The sequence below is a fragment of the Panicum hallii genome, chromosome 5, assembly GCF_002211085.1.
Source record: "Panicum hallii strain FIL2 chromosome 5, PHallii_v3.1, whole genome shotgun sequence".
NCBI lineage: Eukaryota > Viridiplantae > Streptophyta > Magnoliopsida > Poales > Poaceae > Panicum > Panicum hallii.
The window spans coordinates 52,778,748-52,803,104 of NC_038046.1; the positions used below are offsets into that span (position 1 = coordinate 52,778,748).

Genomic DNA, 24,357 nt, shown 5'->3' on the forward strand with positions numbered 1-24,357 from the left:
TTTAAAATGTTTTAAGTTTTAGATTAGCCTATTCACCCCCCTCTACGCATCTTGAGATCCTTTCAAAAGCTAAATGTGCAAAAGGGACATTACCTTGGTGGATGCCTATATTATCTTGGTGGAAGTTATTCTATTTTTGTCTCAACTGTAAATTGTATTGTCTTTATTTTTTCTAATATTTTATTGCTCAGTTTTAAACTTTTATAGGTTCTATACCTGGACCATGTTGATTTTGGTCCTCGTCGTGTCCCTGATTCCCTCGGATATCCGTGTGGAAAAAGAACATGATCAAAATTTATTGCGATCTTGACCTCAAATCCCTAGGGTGCTATGGGTTCAGACCTTTACTTGATTTCTCTAACACATGTTATGCAAAGGTTACACTATCCTTCTTCTCATCTTTTTATTCTTCTACACATAGTTTTTTTCTCTTTTCTTATTGTTCAACACCATATTTTTTGTCTTGTTGCAGCAACATCAAATTCTAGATAATGAGTCAGATTCTTTGTTAGTTGACCATAACTTCATGGATAAACTTGATTCACTTTCAAACTATAAGATGTTCTGAAGACTTCGATCCGCAAGATTATTAAGAATCATGGTTTAAATTGTGGATTGACTTTAAATTTAAATTTAGATGTCACTGCAATATCAAGTCTCTGAGAATTTGATCGGTATATTTTCGAAGCTTTTGAATCATGCTTCCACTGTTGATAAGCGCAACAAAAAAGTTGGTGTTGGATATCTTGGACCTTATTACACACTTCCCTGCTGATTGCCTCATTTCATCAGAAAAAATACCAATAAGAAAGAATGCCATTCCAATCAGAAGATTTGTTCAGATACGAAGAACTCCTACACATGCAGCCCAAAAGATTTGTCATGTGGCATTTTTAATTTGTCTTTTTAACTTTTAGGTATTAGCTAATTAACAGTATGCCTACTTTTTTCACAGAATGTGCAGCCTCCGCATCCGATGCTGATCACACCTCCTGCCCCTGTTGAACACCCATCTGCATATGATCCTCCTAAATGCAATCAGGTATATTGTAAGTAGGAATTTCTTTTTTTTCCAACATCTCCTTTTTTGTGTCTATACAATTATATTTTTTTTTCAGCAGCCCTTTTTTTTTATTTTTCTCAATATGTTCTGTAACCTATCCCACACCGACACACACACGGGGTATATTGGCTGGCGCAGATCCTCAAGGTCCCAATGATGCTTCCTTGTCTTATCAAGATCTTGTTAATGATAATTTCATTCCATTTTCTTCTAAAACGTCCTCCAACTTGAGTTCTTGGATGGTATGCGCAATATTTTTTTATAGTTTTGCTTTCTTTTCTTTAAATGCTTTTGTTTATTTTTTTCAACTGAGATAGTTATGGTTTGCCTTTTTTCAAAGTCCACCAAGCTCAAGGTGATAAAGTAATGGATAAGTTGACTAGGGAAAGTAGGTTATATCTATCTCTCTTTTTTTTATTAGTGGTTTCTTTCTTACTTTTTAACCTTTATTTTCTAGAACAACAACCATCATAACATATATGTTACTTCTCCGTATACTCCAGCTCGCAAAAGTTAAGACTTTGTTAGACTGCCTGTTGGGGGTGTGACTTAGGCCGTCACCTAAGCCTAGCGATCCTCTTTGTGTAAAATAGGTTAAGTTAGGAGGTCTAATAGCATGTTTGTAAGATCTAGGCACTTAGTTGTAGCGTTCAGGGATCTGTTTATAAGTCTTAGGGATTTTTTGTAAATTCTAGGGATCTACCTGTAATATTTGACCCCACCAATGGAATAAATATAAACAACCATCTTCTCCTCCCTATAAATAGAGCCCTAGAGTTTGAAGGAGGGGACTTTTGGCCATTTGTTCTCTTGCTTGTTCAGCTTGCTCTCCTTCTCACTCTCTTACTCTAAGATTAGTATGTTGAGCTTGAGTCCTATTTTCATCTTCTGTCTTAGTTCGAACCCAACAAAGACGCCAACTATGGTTTTCACACGAAATAAAAGCTCATGATGATACCATCAAAGAAAAAGAACAGAGCAAGCCAACATACGAAAGTTATCTCATGTGGCAAGCCCATCGAAGCTGACAACAAGAGATCACATTTAGCCACGTCCAAGCGCGGCATCGCGAAGCTGCCGGAAGGAGAAGGTACCGAGGGGCAAGAACTAAGTACCTGGCGCCCCTTTTCACCTTCGGCCAATCATCACTGCATTTCATTTGGCAACGTGTTGGGCATGTATTCAAGCTCAACCAACGAAGGTTCCCATTGCTGCACACAGCAGTCGAAGCACGGAGCTCCCCGGTGCCCCGGCCCATGCATGCAGAGCTGTCAATGCTCTCGAGTGTTTTCACCCAGCGAAGCTTAGTTTCTGCCCATGGTAAAGAGTTATGCAAGTCAAATATGCATGTCTGTGAGCACCATCGCCGGGTCCTCAAATCGAAGGTAACGCCAGGAACAAGCACGGCAACAAAAGTGTCCCATGAAGCTTCGCTATCGGGCTCTCGGCAAATACGTTGAGTACCTTCGCTGATTTTGGCATCCCCTCCGGGCAACCTCAGCGGCAATCTCGGAACCCTCGCGGGGAACCTCCGTGGCGAGCTCGGAAGCTACGGGGCGTGCAAGCAAGCAAAAGGCTGCATGCAAGCTAGCTTGTCGCAGTTGCATGCATCTAATCTCCACTCGAAGCTGCATGCCGCTCTACATCACCTTATCACCACTGCGTAATTTCACCTTCGATTGAAACTACCGGAGTTCTAGCCCTAAACAAAGCTGCATCGTCTCATGACGGTGTAGCCTCGAACCTGTTGAGGTGCAAGAACCTTCGCGGCCAGCATAACCTCCGCAAATCGTGTCTTGCCGGAACCCTCCTCGCATAATAAGCTGTAGCGTTAAGCTCCACATGCACGTGAACCACCATATGCAACCAGACATGCATGCATGCATCACCTTCGCATGCATGCACTCATGCATCAAGGCAATCTGGCGCACTTCAAAATCCCAAAGTCGATCAACAAGCGAAGGGCGCCTAAGCTTACTTGACGATATCTACCTCGTTACCTTCGAGCTATGAGGCTCCCGACCATTAAGCAGAACCGCACAAAGTGCCGACCATCTCAGCGAGCTGAACCTCAACGTCAAACTGCAGAATATCTCGCCGCAAGCGCCTGTCGGCGACCTGAACCCTCGTGGCGAGCGCAACCTAGCTAGGAGATGAGCTCGAACCTCCACAGCAACCCCGCGGCCAGCGCGTACCACCGCAGCAAGTACAAATACCTCCGCAGTAACGACACACGACCACCCTGTTAGGGGTCAGTGTCATTTTTCTCGAAGCAACGTCATGCATGCAACCATTCGAGGGTCCTAAACACGTTGGTAATCACTGTCAGCCAGTGTTGCAGCAGGCAACTCGAAAACGGCATCAGAGTTCTCTCGTTCTCCAAATCTTTGCATGCACAATCAAACTTGCATTTACCAGGGCAGCATTAAGTCAAGCAGCAAGCGAAGGTCCTTGGTGAGATGCAAGGTGCAAAATATACAGCATGAACCTCCGGACACACAAGTGACCACTCTTTGCATCGCCTCATGACCTTAGAGCTGAGTACTACGGCCTAGAGGCTCGTCACCTCCGAGTGCACACTCAAGGTCGTTTGCCACCACGCGAGGCTGTGCTGTCCACGGCAAGCTGGCTGACCTCCATGGCGGAGCCAGACCTCGGCGGCAACAACCTTCGCGGCGGGCGCCGACCTCCGCAGCAAGGGCCGAGCACAAACGTTTGCGTGCATGAACAACTAGGCATCAAAGCAAGCAAGCATAAATGCATCATCTTTTGCATGCACACACCAAGGCAGACAACAAGCGAAGGTCCTTAATTTAATGCCAAGTTGCAAATTCAACGGCAAGAACCTCCGATCAGTTAACAGCTTGCCGCTAAAATGTCGGGTACCTCACCGGATTAACCATCGGCAAAAGCCCAATATGGCATTAACCATCGGCCCAAGATTGATCAGCGCAACAAAGCAGCAATCGACACAGGCAGCTTGCATCTCTGAACCAACCTTCGGACATGGAGCTCCCATTTTCTGGCATGTAAAAAAAAAGAAGTGCTCGAAAGAGTTTTGATTGAACCTAGTACCTGAAGGTTTCTACATTGCTGAACTAACCATCAGAGCTCTGTTGTGTTTTTGCTATAACCTTCGAGCAGTTTTCTTTTAAGCACCGAGTCAGGTCACAACCATCGGCTGCCTTTATTCTCCATCTCCTCGTGGTGATTCTCTAGTCAAACTTAGCTAATGTGCTTTTGGTACTAACCTTAGGTTCTTATTATGTCTATTAGAAATTGAGAAAAAGAGAGATGCGCAACTCTGATGTGTGTCCCTTATTTATATAGCCATGTTTGCATGCTTTCACCTTATTTTGAGCTCTATTGTCATTTTTAATGCAATGTTTTATCCACCACGAAAACTAAGTTCATGCATCGGAGGTTATGTTTTACAATCTCAACCATGCTGGTTTTCGTAGTAAAGCTTCGGTTGCTTTTTGTCTTCCTATAACCATTAAAAGCTAAGAAAAAAAGAGAGATAAGTGCACAAATGGGGATTTGATCCCACAAAGTTAAAGGGTCGAAGGTTTGATTCCTTTGTAGCTACTGCTAGCAAAAGTTTAAGCCTCATGTTTGGGTCAAGTCCTCTTTTAAAATTAACTTCTATATTTGCAGGATGTATACTTTAAAGAACTTTGTTTATTGCCCATTTTCAATTATATTATATTAGCATGCTGTAAGCTCTCTAAGCTTGTTGTTCTTCAATAAGTTTGTTTAACTTAGTGAAATTAACTCACTAACCCCTCTCTTGAGGATAATTTGTCTCAAAAATGCAGAGTTGTCATAGTTGGCCTTTTGGAGAAGGTTATACAGAAGGTCAGAGCTTTTGGAGAAGGTTATAACGAAGGTTATAATCTTATTAGTTTTCTATCTTTATTGACCTAAAGGAAAGGTCAGGGCTTTCGGAGAAGGTTATCGCCCAATCTCTAGAGAAGGTGATCTCTATTGACTCTTGACGAAGGTTATGATCTTATTGGTTTTCTACTTTCATTGACCTAAAAATGAGATCAGAGCTTTCGGAGAAGATTATCACCCTATTGATTTTCTACCTTTATTGATCTCTAGAGAAAGTGATCTCTATTGACTCTTGACGAAGGTTATGACCTTATTAGTTTTCTACCTTCATTGACCTAAAGGGAAGATCAAGGCTTTCGGAGAAGGTTATCACCCTATTATTGGTTTTCTACCTTTATTGATCTTTAGAGAAGGTGATCTCTATTGACTCTTGACGAAGGTTATGATCTTATTTATTTTCTACCTTCATTGACCTAAAGAGAAGATCAGGGCTTTCGGAGAAAGTTATCACCCTGTTGATTTTCTACCTTTATTAATCTCTAGAGAAGGTGATCTCTACTCTTAGAGAAGGTTATAATCTTATTGGTTTTCTATCTTCATTGACCCAGAGAAGATCAGAGCTTTTGGAGAAGATTATAACGAAGTTTGTTCTTTTTAATTATATGTATCCAGTAGGGGTGCGCCCCTCCTGTTTCCCTAAAAAAATTGAATTAGAATGTCATCTCGTGATGAGCAGATGTATGTTCTTTCTGACTCAGCTGCACAGTAGCATATTGCCCAAGCCATGCACCAAATGACCAAACCACATGCATGGTACTGCGACAATTCGAAATCTCAAGAAAGGAAGAGTGAGCCGCACGAAACACTAATGCTGTACGGTGCACCTAAAACCTGTGCCCTGCTGTACCGGGTTTGAGAACATGTTGGTCCATCCACTAAGGTTTAGTCTAACTGTTCTCACTTTGCACCTAGGAGGACGAATTATTGGTCTACACTCTACGGCCTGCACATCAACCACACGGATCGTTTATGACTTTAAGTTAGCATACCAAGCCGGTGCGATAATTGCGCATGATACGGCAAGGGGATGTTGTCTGTTTCATGAAAAAAAATGACAATGAGGGTCTTAAACTCCTTACAAAATGTGAAAAAAAATGTAAAATGAAGTATATATGTGCTATATATGACTTTTCTCGTTTCATAAATTTCTTCATCAAATTCTGCATTTGGTTATGGTTTCTCAACTTCCGAAAGTTCTATGTTGCTGCCATGTTTCCATGCTAATGACACCTGGCATCTAAAATTTGCTTAAAGCCCAGCTCCCACGTAGGACGGACCTATGTATGCAGTTCTCTTACAGTCAATCTGTGTAAAACGGTTAGCCTAGAGATGCTACATTTTAGTGACAAAGATTATAAGATGACTTTGACAGACTCAAACTTTACCAAACCCACTAGAGCACTATACAATATGGGCCACATAGGCCAAAAATACCACTACATAAGGCTGTTACGCCCCTGCTGCCATGTGTAGCTGCACTTTGGTCTAATAATAAGGCCACTCACCAAGGCTAAAATACTGCGTGAAGTGAGAATTCTTGAACTGCACCCTGAAGCAACAAATGCTAAGTCCACAACTGGTTCTAAAACAAGGTGTCTCATACAATTTTCTACCAAAAAAACAATTACAACTGAGCAGTTACTCATACCTCGATCAGAATCATCCACGTACTCCTAGATCGGTTTCAGCCAGGGACCAGCAACCAGGCACGCCTAGCAGAGAAGCGCCGAAACGTCCTAGTTTTAATGGGCGCGCACATCATATTTTTGAAAAAAGGATTCCCTGCTTTTCATGAAAAGCAAAATGTATGGGTAGTACATCGTTGTTCTTGGGATCACCATCGATCTCACATCGGAAGACATACGCAGCATAGACACTCCATCTTCTTCGATTCCATGACAAAATAAACATGCCAGTACACACATGCACACACACCCTAACGCTACGGCCACGCGCGCGCGTCACCGTCTCTGTCCGTGGTTAGCAGCCGCTGGCGGTCTGGCCGCTGCCCGCTTGGGGTGATGAGCGAGCTGCAAGCCGCAGGCAGGGGAGCCATGGCATCCACCCGCATCGTATCGTATCGTATCTCATCGCGTCCCATACGGAACGGGTGCCGAATCATCCGCAGGCCGGCTCACTGGTCGAGCCAGCATGATGTTCACGAGCTCGTACCCCTTGGTCGCTGCGCGCCGAGCCCCCTTTTGTTCCTTTCCGGCGCCGATCACATCGCGGCCATGGCGACCCGGCACCCAACTCCCCTACTGGCCGCGTACAGTACGGGCGCTTACCCCGGTAGCTTGACTGTCGCGTCAGGCTTTGCATTGAGATCATTGTGCTGTCGTGCATATCCCCTGCGGCTAGCATCTTATTAAAAAGTTTCATCCAGAGAGCACAGTGTGCAAGCAGAGATATAAAGCCCATTTATTTATTTATTTATATATATGTACATAAAAGTAGTAGTCGTAGTAGTTACAAAAAGATGAAGCAACAAAGCAGCTCATGAAAAGAAGTCGAGCAAATATCAGGAAGTGAGGTTGGTAATAATAAAGCTTTAATTATATGGAATACTAGCCTTTTCGTTGAGAAGCATGTGAAGAGTCGTTATTTATTCCTTGCGCATAGGTCCAGATGAACACCAATGCAAATAAACAAGGGGCCTGAGTTTGGAAGTAGTACATGCTACCAGCTAGTTCAGGAATGAGGATCATCAGAACGGTCGATGGAAACGGTAGGTTCAGATGATTTTTTTTTTCTGATTAGAGGCAAGGAACGAACCTGCTGGATCGATGCTCGATTATTGTGCCATACCACACTTTGAACAAGGCTACCGAATCGCTCGGCAACGAACGAACAATGCGCGAAGGAAAAAAGCCCAAGCAAATTAAAGAACTTAACTGAACTGAACTTGTTATTATTAGAAGAAAGAAATGAACATGGATGGTACATACATTGTTATTCAATACATGTGTATAGAAAAAGAACCCTTAATTAGAGACGGGCGGCTAGCAGAGAAGAACAGGATCGAGCTGCTAGCTGATCGACAGATACCATCGGCAGGCAGGCATCAGGCTAACAAAAGCTACTACTAGCTAGCTAGGACCCGAGGTACATGTGCACGCCGATGGCGATGAGGAAGATGGCGATGAGGGCGAAGAAGAGGATGGCGTGGACGAGGATGGAGAGCGCGCTGGTGTGGAAGTTGCCGAACTCGATGATCCGGCACTTGCCGGGGATCTGAAACAGCAGGCCCGGCGACAGCAGGATGAAGAGCACCAGCGAGATGAACACCGGCGCCCAGTCCTGCATCTTCTCCTCTCTCTCTTCTTTCTCCTTGTCCTCCAAACGACCTTGATGAGGGATCCTCCTGCTGCTGCTGCTTATACGTCAACCTCTCGCCTCTTAACTTGGTGGTGGCTAGCTCTACGGGTGAGCCCTCCAGATGTGTCCAACTGCTCTCACCCTAGCGGTGGCGCAGGGCTATATAGGTGCCCTACCCTATCGTCCAAGAGAGGTTGCAGCGGAGCTGTCATGCACATGCTGCCCTTCATGCTTTGGGAGGGTCTGAGGGAGACACTTCTGGAGGTAAATTATAGTATTAAACAGCAGCAAAGCATGCTGATTACTATGAGTGGAATACTGCATACTGGCCTGGGTTATCTTTCAGTTAGAGCCTCACCTGAATTTTGGTCTGTAGCCCTTGGACTTGGGAGTCTGGGCCGTGGTTACATACCTGCTACGGCGGAAACCGGGGGGAGGGGCGGGCGAGCAGGGCCTTGCCCCCCCGACACCGGTGAAAATTTTTAACCCCTGCCTATACTCTAGCCCAACACACATGGGGGCGAGCAGGGCCTTGACCCCTAACACCGTTGAAAAATTTTAATCCCTGCTTATATTCAGCTCAACACACATGTCACCAATGCAAGCTTTGTGTTTAAGTTCTTCAGCTACCATTCTTAACACACCCAACAACACATACTGAACGATGCATACGATACTCATCTAGCTAGGCAGATAGATAAATACTAGTCAAATCCAATCACAAGAGTGATGTTATGGGCTAAATTTACAATACGTTAGCAGATGGCTTGTATGCTACGAAGTTGTATAAAATGTAAATGGACTATATGTGAAGCATTTTTTCTATCTAAAATATTGGTGACACGTATATTAAGGGTGGTAAAAGATCATGGTCCTAGTGCTCTCTTCGCAATCCAACCTGGCCCTTATATATTTTTAGCTCAAAATTATATAAGATAAGAACTTAGTCTTTAGATTATTTAGGCTAAAATTTAAGACCCTTTACCACCTGTACGTATATATTTTGATATGTTTTCTCACGTATAGTATAAAGTGTCTGGTCAGCCCCAAATTTAGGATCTGCCGGCTCAATCTCTCGAAGGGTAGGGTTATGTGCGTGTACTCATAGGAGTGAATGCGTGTACGTGTTTATAAGTGTTTATGTATGTACTGTGTTTCTAGAAAAGATATCTGGTCGGTCCCGTTACTCAAAATTTCTGGTTCCGCCGCTGATTACACATATACTGCGGATAACCTAAAAGGTCAGTCTCATCATACATGCATTAATCTTGATTCAGAGTCTCAGATGCTTGAGAAGGGAAGCATGTACTATCTGTATATGCATGCTACCGAAACAGCAAGCAACAAGCCTGAATCAAGAGCCAAATGCAAGGATTCACGGTGCTTTGGTACAGGTAGCTTATAGGCCATTTATGGTGCGCCGAAAAGTCCAGCGCAGCACTTGCCAGCCCCTCCCTGGTGGTACGACAAGCTAAAGCTAAGGTTGTTGCCAAGGCAAAGGTGCGTTCGTTTCTTTTTAGAGGGTTCTAAAAAAAATTTTAGAGTGCTCGCTCCCTTTAAAGAATCGTGATCTCTAAAGGAAAGACACTAGTGCGATTAGAGACCGGATTAGAGACCGGTTCGGTGCCAAACCTCTAAACTTTAGATGTTTCGGACTTTAAACCCCCAAAACGAACGGAACCTGAGTGCGCTGTGCCTAAGGCTCAGAGTCATCTGCAGAGCCCTGTTTCCTGTCAGTGCTGTGCTCCATCAGCTCATCTCCTCACTCCTCTGATCGGTTTCTCGATCTCCTCCGTCAGCTAGAGATTCTCGTTCTGAAAGCATGTGCTAGGCTATGCCGGGCGCATGACAGTGGTGGCTTGTCCTGCATATCCAGTCCAGTCCGGTGCTCTGTCGTCTCCGGCTTCTGATGCGCACGGAAGTACCGGGCAGGAGCAGCCAAGGTACCAGCAGGAGCAGGAGGCCTCGTCAGTACCACCAGAAAGACACCCGCTACTCTGAACTTGTCCCCCTCACCTAACCTAATGCTGCCTAACCTCACAGAAACAGAAGATGGCGTCGTCCCCGGCCGCGGAAGATCATTAAGCCGCCATGATCCGGCGGCAGCCACAACCGAGCTCCACCATCCTGGTCACCGAGCGACACCGGCCGGTAGCATTGTGCTGCTGCTGCTTTGTACTGTGTTTCCTTTTGGTTTAGCCTTCCTAATCCGCGAGCTGCGCCAAGTGTCGCCTGCCTGTGATTGTGATTCGAACCTTTTTTTTCCTTCTACTACTACTTTCTTATGATTCGATGACAAGCGGAAAGGATCTTTCCGGGTGTTCCCCACAATACCAGAACAGATGATGGTCAGTGGGATGTCTAGAGTCAGCCGAAAGGGGGGGGGGGACGCTTCAATTGCCCATGTTGAGTCCAAAGGAATGAGATGAGATTTCACCTTGATCAGGATCCACATCCACCACTAGTCCACTGCCGATCCTTTACACCTGCAGGAAGATGGTAGCACGATCTAATCTACTTATCTTCCTAGAAATTAAAGTGAGACAATCAATATGCAATTGCACGTCACTACGTCAGGTCTAGCTGCGGTGAGGTGACTCACTCAACGCTCCCACAAGGATTTTTGCACTGCCATAGAAATTCGAAAAGCAGATTCTTCGACAGTTTTGTGGAGTTTCTTGTTAGCGCCCCCGGTAACAAAAAATAATGGCAGTAGTACCGAACTAACCGGAAATTAAGAGTCACGCTTGCGAGTGGGAGAAGAGGCGTCGCAGAACGGCAGAAGAGCCCTCCTAGCCGCTGCAGGTGGGCCCGCATCCTGTTCATCTTCCTCCTTAAGCTGCGATGGCCGGAGTTGGGGAGGGGGCCTGCTAGGAATTCCGGTGGCCGGCGGTCTTAAAAGAAGAGGAGGTGGGGGTGCTAGGGAGGCCAGGCGACGGCGGTAGGTTGCCTGGACGGTACGGTGAGGCGGCGGACCCCTATTGCCCGCCGGCGGTTGGGAAGACAACCGGTGGACTAGAACCGAGGCGGGAACATGAGAAACCAAAGGATTAGCATGGCGGCGGCGGGCGGTGATGGATCCGGTGGCAGCCGCCGCCGAAGACGGAGGAGGAGGGCGGCGGCGGGGGCGAGCTGCTCATGAGCCGCAGGTGGGCGTTCTGCGACGCCCGCGCTCGCAGTAGCACCTGGAACCCTCCCCGAGCAGCCCCCGAACGAACTGCCACCGCAGACAATTCTGTAACTAGCTGGGCTTTACCAAATGAACCTGAGACAGCTCGACATTAAAAGAAGCTCAATGGGCCATTCGATCCGTGGAGAAAGAAGCCCATGGAGTCTGAAGAGAAGAAGCCCAATGAGACTCCACTGAGAAAGGAGGGAGGCGGCTAGAACGTGATGCAAAAAACCTGATAAAATCACCCGTCTCTCCCATCATCGCAGGGTTTCAGATCTATCCTGTGAAAGACGCCCATGGAAATGCACTACCGAATTCCCCTTCCTCGTCTCTATCGTCTCAAAAAGACGAGGAATAAAGTCACCGAAAGCAGACTCGTTAACAGACAGTAGAACAAACAAAGCACCACACTATACTCCACATAGCATTACAGATCAAAATGATGCTGCACAACTGTTCAATCTACATTTGAGATCAAGGTTTCAAGATCAGACACTCAAGACTCTTATACATTTGATGAGTACATTGGTATAACAATTCTGCTAAGGGAAACAGAAGAAGCTATATATATAATTATATAAAGACTCGGTTCAGAGTTCACTACTATTCGGTTACACTAAAACTTCAGAGACGATATACAGTTATCTTTCAGATGCAAGGCCATCTGTTCTTCAGATCTGTTAACTAGCTACGTGTGTCAGCAGACTTCAATCAGGGGCTTGAGCCGGTGCTCTTACTCGTCAGGGACGACCTCATGGTCACGGTGACGGACTCGTTCGCGCCCAGCCGCACCGCCTGCTTGCTCGCCCGCAGAAAGCCCGTGACGGCTCGCCGCACGTACGCGTCGGCCTGCTTCACGGTCATCTTCTTCCTCCGGGTCTCCTGCGCGAGGCTCGTCAGCATGTAGTCGCCGTTCAGGAAGCTCGCGAGCTCCACGAGCTCGCGCTGGAAATCCGAGAGCCAGCCGTGCTCGTTGGGTGGGGTCGGCCTCTCGAACGGCACCTCTGGCAGTGTCTCTGCAACAGAAAGCGTAATGGCAGAGTGAATTGAGCTTCTGATTCGTGTGATTGCTTGGATGGATCAAATCGATTGCGTTCTGTAATTGAGTTTGCATTGTGTTCATCTCTTTGATCGAATCTGTTGCTCGATGTTGAGTTGCTGATGAACATAATTGGGAGATTCGGAGGAAAGATTGGTTGGCATATATACCTGGGCAGTCCGTTCTTGGTTCGTCGAGCTCGGTGAAGATGTGCTCGAATGTGCCGGCCCACGCGTCCCTCTTGGTGAGGAAATCCGACGAGAGGTTGAAGATCTTCTTGAGGGTGGCCGGGATGGAGGAGTGCTCGAACTCGGAGGTGTCGGCGGGCCCGACGGGGCGGCCGACGACGGTGCCCTTCTTGATCCACGGCGAGACCATGATGGAGGGCACCCTGACGCCGAGGCGGTCGAACTTGAAGAAGAAGGGCGGCGGGCCCCGGATGCCGTCGGGGCTGGGCACGCCGGCGGTGGGCGTGGCGACGTGGTCGTAGAACCCGCCGTGCTCGTCGTAGGTAACGATGAGCAGCGTCTGGTTCCACTGCGGGCTGGCCCGGAGCGCCTCGTACACGTCCTTGACGAGGCGCTGGCCGTTGGCAACGTCGTGCGCCGGGTGGTCGTCGTCGGCGGGGGTCCCCGTGAGGTCGAAGTACCTGGGCTCGATGACGGAGAGCGCCGGGAGCACGCCGCGGCGGGCGTGGTCCTTGAAGGCGGCGTCGTAGCGGTGGAAGCTGCGCGCCGCGTAGCGGAGCGCGCGGAGGCGGCGGTAGAAGAGGACGGTGGGGATGGTCTTGAAGTAGACGGCGAAGTCGCGGCCGTCGGCGGCGAGGGAGTCAAAGATGGTGCGCTGCGGGTACCCGAGGAGGAGGTCGAGCTTGTCGTGCGCGACGGCGCCGCGGGAGGTGGCGGAGTAGAGGAACAGCCGGTTGGGCTGCGTGGGCCCCGGGATGGAGGAGAACCAGCGGTCGAAGACGGCGAAGGCCGGGGCGAGCGCGGAGAAGGCGGGGAGGAGGGAGGGGCGGAAGGCGCGCATGACGGCGGAGGAGAGCAGCGCGTTGACGGAGAGCGCGCTGCGGACGAAGCCCGACATGGAGGGCTGCGCGGCGGCGGCGGAGATGTTGCCGAAGACCTGCTCCAGGACGTCCTCGAAGGAGTGACCTGGGTCGTCGGGGACCACGAGGTCGGCGTCGGCGGACACGCAGATGGAGGAGGCGGTGGAGCTGTTGGCGGAGGGGGAGGAGTTGGGGTTGCACTCGGCGCCGGTGAGCCCGTCGACGGGGAGACCCAGCAGGCGGCGCGTCCACCCCAGCATGTGGTCGAACGACCGGTTCTCCAGCGCCAGCACCACCACGTTCTTTATGGGGCTCGGCCGGGCCGCATTTGCCTCGCCGCCGCCGGCGAAGAGGAGGATCAGGAGGAGGAGGAGGAGCGGCCGGGGAGCACGGCGGCGGGGCGATCCCGTTGCCATGGCGCGGGCTCGACGAAACGCCGTGCCGCGGGCGCGGTTGCGTCGTGCGAGTGCGGGAGATGGAGCCGGGAAGGGAGGGGCATGGCATGGGCTGGCGTCCTTTGGCGGCACGCGCCTGGTCTCCGCTCCCGGTTTCGGCGGCCATGGATGCATCCAAGCACCTGTGACTGGGGTGGACCTCGGCCGAGGGGGACGGAGTGGTGGGTGACGTGTCGCGTCCTGTCGTGCGCGGGTGCACGTGGACATGTGTCAATGTGGGTGCGGCCGCGGCCGTGTCGGCCCGGCGCTCCGCCGAAGATCTTTCTTGCTCTTCTCCGGTGAGAAGAATGAGGAAGAAGGTACTTGGACTTGGGTTTGCGTTTGACATCCGGGTAAAAGCAAAAAAAAATGAAGTGTAGAAGCTCGATGAAACACTCGATCAAGCGTTACCTTTTCCCCTTTTTTTTTCAGGATACAATGTTCTCTCAAGAGTAGGTATGAAGCTAAATCCCTTTTCATCTCACATCTGCGCCCCTGCGACGCCAGTGGCACATCGCACAAGTTCACGAGTCGATGATGTGCATCACAAGCTCGGTCGCAACACACACGGGGTCGGCCAGGTCGCCTAGCTGTCTCTGCTTGATCTCTTGTGCCGACCATGGCAGGCTCTTTCTCTCCCTATCTTGGAGTTTCATACTCACCACTAGTCTTCTCACGCTTCGGTGCCTCGCTGGGAGGGAGGGAAGGGCGAGGCAGCCTGGACGCATGCGTGGCGCACGTGCGGCTGGTTTCGGGGCGGTCCATGGACCCACTAACCACACCGTTCGCCACCGAAATGCAGCCGCGTACGGCCCAGGAAAGAGGAAGTTAAGCCCATGGGATAAGGCCCAGGGGGGTTTATCCGGCCCGGGCCATCGAGATGTGCTACTGGCCTAGGCTCCAATCGGGTGGCGCGTGGAGCAGAGGCGAGATAAGATCGATCCGCGTCGTGAACGGCGGCGACACGAGGCCGCGAGAAATGCCGGCGCCGCCCTGTCCCCCGCCGGCCCCTGCAGCGGCGCCGATACTGCCGCGGCTCCTCTCCTCGGTAGCGCCGGTAGCGCTCGCCGCCGCGCTCGTCTGCGGCGCTGGCCCCGCCGCCGTCGTCGCCCCGGCCGCCCAGGCCGTCCCGTTCGTCCGGCCCCCTCCCCTGCAGGGAAAGCCCTTCGCCTCCTCCACGCCGTACGCGCAGGCCCAGAAGCTGCAGCTTGGCCTCGACAAGCTCGGGTTCGTTCCGTGCCCTGCCCTCTGCGTGTATGGCGGATCGGAGACGTTCTGCTCCTGATCGTAGTTCATGTGTGCGTGTCCATGGTGCAGGAAGATCAGGCCATGCCCGTCCACCAACCCGGGGTGCGTGTCCACCAACCCGCTGGGATCTTCCGGCTCCTTCGCCTCCCCGCTGCTCATCCCGGAATCATCCGCCGGGGACAAGGCCGTCGCCGTAAGCCCCCCACCTAACTGACCAGTGCCGATCTCTGAACCGATCGCATCCGCTTCTCCTTTACGGAAATACCAAATGCAAATGCTATGCAAATTCATCTCGTTCTTTCGTGCTTGTGGTGGCCGGGCGGCCGGCGTGCAGTCGCTGCGGCAAGCCATCGAGAAGACGCAGAGCAATGTGGACTTCAAGGTCGATCAGGACACCCCTTATGGTCAGTACACGTCGCCCAAATCGAAGCTCGAGAATTATAAAAAAAAATCGAAGCTCCAGCAGTTCAGTACGAGATTGATCGCCGATCGGGCATGCACGAACTCATTCTCACGCACGCATTTCAGGCCACTACATCGAGGCGGAGATGGACGGCGGCGTAGGCCGGGACGTGATGGAGTTCCTGGTGAAGAGAGACGCCGGCGTGGTGGCGTACCGGTGCATGGCCACCAAGGTGACCTTCGTCTACCCCTTCACCACCGCCGTCGGCGACTCCAAGGGGCAGAAGCAGAGGGTCGCCGCCATCTCGCAGGAGCTCGGATGGTACGCCCCGGACATCCAGTCCTCCATGGACTCCGACGACGCCGGCTATCCTCCGTGACCGTGAACAATAGTGAACACCGGAGGACCAATCATCACTTCATCCATCGGATGGAGCAGAGGTAAATATATGTTGATGTATATAGATAACTAGCCGGTATTCGGTGCTGTCCATATTATCAGTGCAAGTTCGGCTGTGCCCTTCAAAGAATATATTGTTGTTATATAGGAGTATTAACCACTCATATAATTCGTTTCTACTTGATTCTTGTCCAACCAATGGTGTCTTATTGGCTAAAAGACAGAACCAGTTCCTTACAAAGCTCAGGATAATCTGGAGGAGCAAAAAATGAAGGTGCTTGAGCAGGATATGCATCTTCCTTTCAAGGTACAGGAAAATATCAAGAAAATGAAAATAACTAAACAATGACCAGAAGATAGTCCTTCATAAAGAAACATACATCATTATATCAACAATAAATTAGACACTGGTAACTACAAGCTACACAGGTATTCGCTTCATCTACAACCATGCACTATTCATCTTTCGTTACATAAGACACGAACTCAACTAGTTACAGTATAGCTTTGTTGTCACTCGACTGACTTGCCATCTGCAACCTTCTATTTAGAGAAAAGATACTTTAGACACCCCGTTCATTGTGATACAGCCATCACAAGATAAACATGGCATATGGTAAGGACAATAGTAGCTAGAGGATTTTGCAATTAAATTGATGTGTTCGCATGCCCTTTTTCAAGATTTTGCTTACCAAATAGTTCAAAGTTGACAATGGTAGGAAAAAATGGCCTCATGATGGATCCAATGATCAGCTTATTGTGCCTACCCCACCCCAGGCCCAACCATGGGAAAAGCTGGATGCATTTTGCATAGAATAACTAAACATAGAACACATTTAAAATTATCTTCCAGCCGCTCGAAAATTGACACTAAGGCCATGTTTTCCGTGGCTTGTGCTGGGATTTGTCTTCACCTGACCCAACATTGTTCATGTACTGTTCACATGGTACGGTGTAGTGACAAACCGTTTGTTCAAATGAGGTGAAAATGAACTATAAGTTGGTAGAAGCCTGATGAAGACAATTTTTTTTTCTTTCGCCTGCTCTTGCTACGGCTGCGCAGATTCCAAATAATCAAGGCCCCATTATGGAAAAATCGTGATTAGTAAACCACATATAGTGATATAGGTCAACTAATATGTGTACATCTCGCCATTCCTTACAAAGCTCACGATAATCTGGAGGACAGAAAATGAAGGTGCTTGAGCAGGATATGCATCTTCCTTTCAAGGTACAAAAAGATATCAAGAAAATGAAAATAACTAAACAACGACTAGAAGATGGTCATTTATTTCTAGAGAAAACACACGTCATTATATCAGCAAAAGATTAGACACTGGTAACCACAGTAATCTGCACGAGTATATATTCGATTCATACAACCACGCACTATTCATCTTTTCCTTAGTATAAAGCTATGTTTGGATCCAAGGGCAAATGGCAAAAAGCCAAATGGTAAAATTTTTGCTCCTGTCACATCAGATGTTTGGACGCTAATTAGAAGTATTAAATATAGTTTAATTAAAAAACTAATTACATAGATGAGGACTAAATGATGAGACGAATCCATTAAACCTAATTAATCCATAATTAGCAAAATTACGGTAGCATTTGCCCTTTTGCACTTTAGGGTGTTTGGATCCAAAAGTGAAAAAAAAAGTGCAAAAGAGCAAAAGTTTTGCTCTTTCTCTTTCTGTTGGATCCAAACAGGCCCTAAGACATGAACTCAGCTAGTAACAGCGTAGCTTTGTTGTCACTCGACTCACTATTTAGCATATTGTCAAGTTAGACTATAGAAATAATTTGGTTGGTAGCATCCACGAAAATTCTACATCTAAATGGGTAGCTGATAATTGTGGTCCAGCTGGCTCCCACGTTAGGACACCAGCCAGATCAGCCAGCAACGGTCACTTCCTACCGCGCGCCGGGCGGCACAATCACCACGACCACTCGCTGCCCTCCACGTGGCCACCTACCTCCTCCTACCCCTCTTCCCCAACGGCTATTTCACTATTTCCCCAGCACCTCGCCCCGTCCCGCCCATCGCGTCCACTCGCCTTGACCGCGAAAAAGAAAAAGAAAAAAAAAAGAAACCGCGCGCCACCAAACAAGGAGGAGAGGAAAGAGGGGGGAGGAGGAAGAGAGGAGAGAGAAACCCTAATCGAAATGGGCAAGCTCCTCTGCGACCCCTCCGCCGCCGCCGTCGCTGAGGCTCTACCGCCGTCCCCCGCCCCCGCCCCGCCGCCGCCGCTCCTCTCCTGGCCGTCCCCGGGCCCCGCCCCCGCCCTCGAGGCCTCCACCGCGCCCGCGGGCTGGGACGCCGTCTGGGCGCTCGAGGACCAGCAGCGCCGCCGCCTGCTCCGGATCTGGGAGCGGGGCGTCGCGTGGAAGCCCTCCCCGCCGGGCGGCGAGGAGGCGGCGCCGGCGCCCGTGGTCTTCCGCCTCGACCACGGCGGGGAGGTCGACGCCGACGGCAACTGCCTCTTCACCGCCGCGCGGACGGCCGCTGCCGCCAAGGCCGACGCGCGCGAGCTCCGGCACCGCGCCGTGCGCCGGTTCGCCGAGGTCTACGACGCCGCGGGGGAGGACGACAAGGGCGCCGTTGACGCGGCCGTGAGGCACCTCTACGCGCCGGATCTCAAGGCCGGGTGGGGCGTCCACGTCGTGCAGGAGATCAAGGTGCTCGCGCCCAAGGCCCAGCGCGACGCGCTCGACGCCGCAATCCAGGAGCTCGTCGATCTTGGCATCCAGAGGTACCCGCACATGCACCTCCCGGATCTAGTCTCGCTGCTATAGCCTATAGCTCAAATCTTTGGTTTTTCTTTTTTGGCCTCGGCTTGTCATGATCTGAAAGCCTCCCCTTTTTCTATTCTTTTACTGATTATTTCGTTATTCATGCTCTTAGTCTCATCAGAGCACATGCAATGTTTTCCTATCTTGCCTTCATGAAAGAAAAAGATAAGCCCTGATTTCCCCCAATATGCTTCTTCTTAAGATAAAAGTTTAGTCATTTCAGCTGATCTGCATCTAGCGATTCGTGATTCCCTTAGCTCTTTTGGATGTTAACAGATGCACAAGCATTGATTGATCCAATCTTGTGGCATCATGGAGATGCAGGAAATCGCCTCGCGACTTAAACGAGGTGTCCTAGTATGTTATCCTTGATAAAATGGTCCAGGAAGGATGGAATCATTCTTTAAGTGCTGTGACATGAGTGCCGATGTAATGGGAGCAACTTGGGCAAAGTATCCAATTTGCATGTGGATTAAATCCCAGTACTCCATTTTAGTACTGACATGCTTCACCCTGGTACAATTGTACATCTTAACCACAGAATGTCTAGTAATTTTGTGCTAGTTTGGGTTTCCTTAGTTCAATTGTGGACAACCAACAGAGGCTGGCCACTGACCCTCTGGGCTTTCGGAGTCCAACTTATTACTTATGTGCTTATATCACATCTTTATGTCGATTGCTTTGCAGGGAAATTGCAGCTGAAACTATCTACAAGGAGAGATGTATCGCTGTAAACAATGGAGAAAGTTGGGCCAAGTATATGTCCATTTCTGGTTCCGCAGAGGATGAGCACGACATTATCACCCTGCAGTACACAGAGGAGGGCTTACTAACAATTGATGAGAACAGGGATGGCCGCGCAGCTGCATTTGGTGATGATATTGCCATTGAATGCCTGGCGACCGAGTTCAAGAGAGAAGTTTATGTGGTAAAGTCTGAACGTGTGAATATGATATATTGCCCAATTATGACTCACCATAGAACTAGCCATTATTTTATATCTGCATTGGTACTTTGGTAGCTGAAATGTAGCCCTTTTGTAATCTGATTGGGCCATTTTGTTTGTGCATTGATATAGGTGCAAGCTCATGGAGCAGATGCGATGATTGATGAGGACAACTGTGTTTTCTTCCTCCCACATCGTCCTAGAGGAGAAATTTGTGAACCACCAATTTTTTTATTCATGAAAGGAACAGGTGTGTTGCAGATTGCAAACCTTGCTGTGTTTTCTCCTGCAAATTTTGTGACGCATACACTTAAGTAGACTGTACAAATTTTTACTTGCAGCCTGGTGCGGTGCTGGTGCGGACCATTACGAGCCTTTGATTGCCACTGTCCTCCAGCATGTTACTCCAGACAAAGCAGCTGTTGTACTTTGAGGATGACTGCGTCTTTTTTCCCCCCCTTAGTTTTTAGTCAGCGGTGGAGTTGAGACAGTTTTGTTATCGGAGCTAAAGGTGCTGAATTGAGGAGCAACATCTTGCCCAAGAGAGGAGAGATATCTGAGTATCTGACTGTTGCAGGGTCTTGCCTGCTTCTGAATCTTTGTACCATGATTCGCTTTGTATGGTGATTTTGTTGTTGTATGTTTATGAATAGATTCTGACTAGCGAGGATATTCAGAGAGTGGTAGAATACCGGATCTAGATTTTTGGGGTCTGATGTTGTTTGCCATTGTCAGCCGGCATTTTTGTATTACCTCTTGTGAGGATTTTTTTTTTGGTTGCCTGTTTCTAGAGACATCATTATTCGACATTTGGAATGGAATCAATTCCTTTTTGGTGTTAACTCTTGCCTGAATCTCTGTTATTGCTCAACCTTCTGTTGTACCAGCCATTAGTAAAGTACTGATGCTTTCTTGCTGCAAGTCATGGATAGTTTGGCACTGGATGTTCATATGCAAAGGTGAGAAAGCTATTGGATGTACACAGATGAGGTCTCCATATGTAATTACGCCCTGTGTTGTCAAACGAAATTTTTTATGAGTCCAGATGCAAAATGGGTGATGAGTGATAAGTCTGAATGCAAATGTTTGTGCTCTAGTGTACGTAAATCAGATCTCCATGTATAAATTAGTAATTACATCCTGGGTGTCTACTAAACCTTGCAGGAGTTTAGATGCAAAATGATTGATGACCGATGAATCTGTAAATGCCTGTTTGTGAATTTGTAGTGAAAGATGTAGTATGAGTTTCACCGTGTTCTGTGTTGCTCAACTCTACTGATAACTTCGCTTTCTCGTGTTCCCTGCTTTTATTCGATACCAGATTTGACTTTTACAAACTGTTATCAGAATATTTGCCGACTTGAATTTGGTTTCCATCTCAGCAACCCTAGTTACTGTTTTTAAATGTTGCATTTGACTAGTTAAAAGGATGCCCATCTAGCAAATAACTGGGACATATTTTAATACATGCAAGATCAGATTAGTTGCTGAGGCAAAATCAGAGGGCTCCATAACAAAATGGCACCGGCTTGCCACCTGAAATTTTATAGGTCACAACGGGAGTTCTACAATCATATGCCTGCAATTTAGCCAGGGATTAAATCCAACTGTGCAAGGTGGAAAATTCAGTTTATGGCTGAAATACATGCACGAGGGACAATACAGAATCATCAAGACAACGATCCGAATCACAGGCTCAGCTATTGTCGTACTAGAATTGGAGTCTGTTTGGTTGGAGAACAAGGCTATCCTATCCATGTATTTCAACCCAAACACCTCGAGAAACTGGACCTGCATCTCCCATTCCACGGCGTCCATCCAACCAAATGAACCCTTGGTCAATCATCTAAGAAAAAGAATAGACCTAAGCCTTTTGTTTGCTATAAACAAAAGGGCTTTTGAGTTAATAGTACAACTTTTATTATTTCGAAGGAATAGCCAGCAACCCTATTTAATGGGGAACGAAATCACATTTTTCTTGCATTACAATGTTGTTTGAGCAAAAGGTAGAAGCAGTTTTCAGTACAAACACAAGAATTTCAGTGACAAGTCTGAGTTCTGATCAAACGGTGGCTGAGGCAGTTTTTATTTGGTCTTCAACTTTTCTGCTCCAATCGCTGCACAAATCTTCTTCCAGCTCCTCATGGCGATGAGCGTTGGTATCCAAACCCAGAAACTGTTTGCGCCAATGAAATATGCCCAGAAGTAGAAGGGACTAGCCCAGAAATTGAAGCCATCCAAGTAGGCAGTAATGAAGTAAACCAAGCATCCATAGAGCTGACCCAAGCAGACAGTGAACTGAAGAATATGGCTGTAGGACTTCCAGGATGCAATAGCATAGCTGCAAGCAGCAAGCTTTTGGTGAGATGAAGTAAAAGTTACATCATTAATCCAAAATCACACAAACCGAATGACTGTAAACCAAAATTTCCTACTACTACAGGTAACAAGTTCATAGTTTTGCTTTGAATACAGTTTTACTAGACAAGTAGAAAAGGAGTTTCCCGGTGATGTTCTGACAAAAAAAAAGTGTCAAGAAGAGTTTTTTCAGATTGTGCAAGAAATTCACTAGAAACAGCACATGGTATTCAAGACAATGCTACTATCTCATGCTCTGCATTCTGCAGTTGGATCAATTTGATCTATAAAAAGCCAAAAACACAGAACGGAAGCCTTCGCTGATGCATCTAATTTCCAAACATCTAGTGTAAATCTACCCAACCAACCTAACTAGCGTCTGACATGAAGAGCGCCTACTTCTAAAAGAAAAGGTTGATCGTCAGGTTCCCTGGTCCCTTATTTCTAACAGAAAAATAAGATATCCTAATACAGCCTGAAATCTGAATGGGAGCTAACCCATCACAAAGCCAAATTTGACTGAACTTCATTAGTAACAGAAGACTAGAGAGGAGTTGTAGCAGGCTGCATGTAGAGAAGTCGAGCAGGAATTGAGAAGACATACACAGCAAGCAGTGATGCAGGGCCTTCCAATACCGCGGTAATCCCTTCAACCGTAACAGTTGCAGTGTCCCTAGCAACGTACCTAGAGTCCCCCTTGCTGTACTCTTTCCCTGAACAAGGCAGAACCCAACCACTGTCATTTCAGCTTATCCAAAATATATTCTGATTTGGGATAACAATGACAGTTGGTGATGCCGGCAAGAACTTACAAACTTCATCGAAGAAATTGGGGTTCTCCTTCATGAAGAAGTTAGGGGTGAAGACGAAGGGACCCTCAATCAGTATGTGGGTCAACCCTGTGAATGCCCACCAGCACATGAGCAGACGGTCGGTCTTTGATAATCTGCCACATTTTCCTGCAAGCAAAGACGTGACATGAGCTCAGAACTATAGTACTAGCTAGATTGCTAGAGATTTACTCGTCGTCGGTTACGTGCAAGTCGCTGTTTATAGATCTTATTTGTTGGGACTGTTGCATTCTACAATCAAAGATCCAGGACGGCGACTTACGGGATTGCATGTTCTAAGTCATCTTAGATGAGACACGCCCAGATTGTTAAGAGCAAAGCAGCAGAATTCTTTTCAAAAAAACAAAAGCAAAGCAGCAGAATCATGATGTATACAAGCTAATCAATTTTATAAATTACAAAATCACATCTAGTCCCACCAATGCTGGTTCTTGATTTTACATCTCTAAAAAGTTCCACGTGCTAATTTCCGGTAGAACCAAGGAGAGCACCGGGCAAGATTGCAACTTTGGACACTGGAATTTCAATTCCAAGAGGGAGGGAGTGAATCCCCGTTGAGGGAGCGGGGAAACAAGCAGGAGGAGGTTGATACATGAGGAGGGCAGAGTATGGGTACCCGAGATGAGCCAGACGGCGAGGAGGACGAAGAGGGAGGTGCCGATGTAGGTCACGAGGATCTGGCCCTGCAATAGCTGCAGCGGCACGAAGCCCGGCAGCTCCAGGTCCGCCGGCGCGTACGGGTGCCCCATTGCCACCGCCCGCCTGATCGACCTGCAAAAGCGCCCTGCCGCCGCCGCAACAGCAGCAGCGACAGCTTGACTTGAGTATTATAGAGTCTGCTAAGCACGAGACGAAGCAGACAGATGTGAGAGGCTGACCGCTGAGCAGGAGAGGATCAAAGGAGGCATGGGCTGAGGATACGAGGAAGTCGAGGATTGGACAATCATCAATGACATGTTGGACCAGAAGGTTGGGAATTGATTATTGGGGCCAGAGGAGGCATGGACCATATTTTGCCCAAAGTTAAGATTATCAAATGTTTTCGCTACCCAAATAATATTAGCTAATTCTTTTTTCGGAAATAATGTACGTAAGTATATTACATTGCAACTTGGGATTAGGGGATATTTGATTCAAGTGCTAATATCCTAAACTGAAGTATACGCAAAGGAGTTCTTATGTGATGGACTAAACTTCAACCGAGGTTTAAAAATTTAAACAAAGGTATAAGTGCTAAACTTTAGCATTGGTCAGATCCGGAGTCACGGGACTGCGCACATAACGTACATATTCTACGATAAAAGATGGAACATGGTCCACGCCCTACATCAGTTGTAATTACTCGTACCGTATTAGAATTAGTCGGAACAGAAGAAAACTAACAAATA

At 47.9% G+C, this 24,357-nt stretch overlaps 5 protein-coding genes across 5 annotated transcripts; 2 read left to right on the top strand and 3 right to left on the bottom strand.

Annotated features, from left to right (window-relative positions):
• Positions 1–7,841: 7,841 nt before the first annotated feature.
• On the bottom strand, positions 7,842–8,995 carry LOC112895663. The gene has a single exon (XM_025963643.1). The coding sequence runs from the start codon at positions 8,264–8,266 to the stop codon at positions 8,054–8,056; it is 213 nt and encodes a 70-aa protein (XP_025819428.1). The 5' UTR covers positions 8,267–8,995; the 3' UTR covers positions 7,842–8,053.
• A 2,935-nt stretch (positions 8,996–11,930) lies between these two features.
• On the bottom strand, positions 11,931–14,136 carry LOC112895662 (non-specific phospholipase C6-like). The gene is made up of 2 exons (XM_025963642.1): positions 12,660–14,136; positions 11,931–12,466 (listed from the first exon to the last, which is right to left on the bottom strand). The coding sequence occupies exons 1-2, from the start codon at positions 14,104–14,106 to the stop codon at positions 12,162–12,164; spliced, it is 1,752 nt and encodes a 583-aa protein (XP_025819427.1). The 5' UTR covers positions 14,107–14,136; the 3' UTR covers positions 11,931–12,161.
• Positions 14,137–14,892: 756 nt separating this feature from the next.
• Positions 14,893–16,258, top strand: LOC112891486 (thylakoid lumenal 17.9 kDa protein, chloroplastic). Its single transcript, XM_025958369.1, has 4 exons — positions 14,893–15,198; positions 15,289–15,412; positions 15,554–15,623; positions 15,748–16,258. The coding sequence occupies exons 1-4, from the start codon at positions 14,951–14,953 to the stop codon at positions 15,999–16,001; spliced, it is 696 nt and encodes a 231-aa protein (XP_025814154.1). The 5' UTR covers positions 14,893–14,950; the 3' UTR covers positions 16,002–16,258.
• Positions 16,259–17,629: 1,371 nt separating this feature from the next.
• Positions 17,630–20,602, top strand: LOC112895862. Its single transcript, XM_025963860.1, has 4 exons — positions 17,630–18,774; positions 19,502–19,742; positions 19,893–20,010; positions 20,102–20,602. The coding sequence occupies exons 1-4, from the start codon at positions 18,188–18,190 to the stop codon at positions 20,191–20,193; spliced, it is 1,038 nt and encodes a 345-aa protein (XP_025819645.1). The 5' UTR covers positions 17,630–18,187; the 3' UTR covers positions 20,194–20,602.
• A 940-nt stretch (positions 20,603–21,542) lies between these two features.
• Positions 21,543–23,801, bottom strand: LOC112893901 (probable 3-beta-hydroxysteroid-Delta(8),Delta(7)-isomerase). The gene is made up of 4 exons (XM_025961427.1): positions 23,586–23,801; positions 22,931–23,077; positions 22,723–22,831; positions 21,543–22,101 (listed from the first exon to the last, which is right to left on the bottom strand). Exons 1-4 carry the CDS (start codon positions 23,716–23,718, stop codon positions 21,846–21,848), a joined length of 645 nt encoding a protein of 214 aa, XP_025817212.1. The 5' UTR covers positions 23,719–23,801; the 3' UTR covers positions 21,543–21,845.
• Positions 23,802–24,357: the final 556 nt, after the last annotated feature.

Coding starts and splice junctions, on each gene's coding strand:
- LOC112895663 (XM_025963643.1), bottom strand. CDS start 8,266: ATGCAGGACTGGGCGCCGGTGTTCATCTCGCTGGTGCTCTTCATCCTG.
- LOC112895662 (XM_025963642.1), bottom strand. CDS start 14,106: ATGCATCCATGGCCGCCGAAACCGGGAGCGGAGACCAGGCGCGTGCCG. Junction 12,467..12,659: donor ACCAAGAACGGACTGCCCAG/GTATATATGCCA, acceptor TTTCTGTTGCAG/AGACACTGCCAGAGGTGCCG.
- LOC112891486 (XM_025958369.1), top strand. CDS start 14,951: ATGCCGGCGCCGCCCTGTCCCCCGCCGGCCCCTGCAGCGGCGCCGATA. Junction 15,199..15,288: donor CTTGGCCTCGACAAGCTCGG/GTTCGTTCCGTG, acceptor TCCATGGTGCAG/GAAGATCAGGCCATGCCCGT. Junction 15,624..15,747: donor CGATCAGGACACCCCTTATG/GTCAGTACACGT, acceptor CACGCATTTCAG/GCCACTACATCGAGGCGGAG.
- LOC112895862 (XM_025963860.1), top strand. CDS start 18,188: ATGGGCAAGCTCCTCTGCGACCCCTCCGCCGCCGCCGTCGCTGAGGCT. Junction 18,775..19,501: donor GTCGATCTTGGCATCCAGAG/GTACCCGCACAT, acceptor ATTGCTTTGCAG/GGAAATTGCAGCTGAAACTA. Junction 19,743..19,892: donor TCAAGAGAGAAGTTTATGTG/GTAAAGTCTGAA, acceptor GCATTGATATAG/GTGCAAGCTCATGGAGCAGA.
- LOC112893901 (XM_025961427.1), bottom strand. CDS start 23,718: ATGGGGCACCCGTACGCGCCGGCGGACCTGGAGCTGCCGGGCTTCGTG. Junction 23,078..23,585: donor CGCCGTCTGGCTCATCTCGG/GTACCCATACTC, acceptor CTTTGCTTGCAG/GAAAATGTGGCAGATTATCA. Junction 22,832..22,930: donor CAATTTCTTCGATGAAGTTT/GTAAGTTCTTGC, acceptor TGCCTTGTTCAG/GGAAAGAGTACAGCAAGGGG.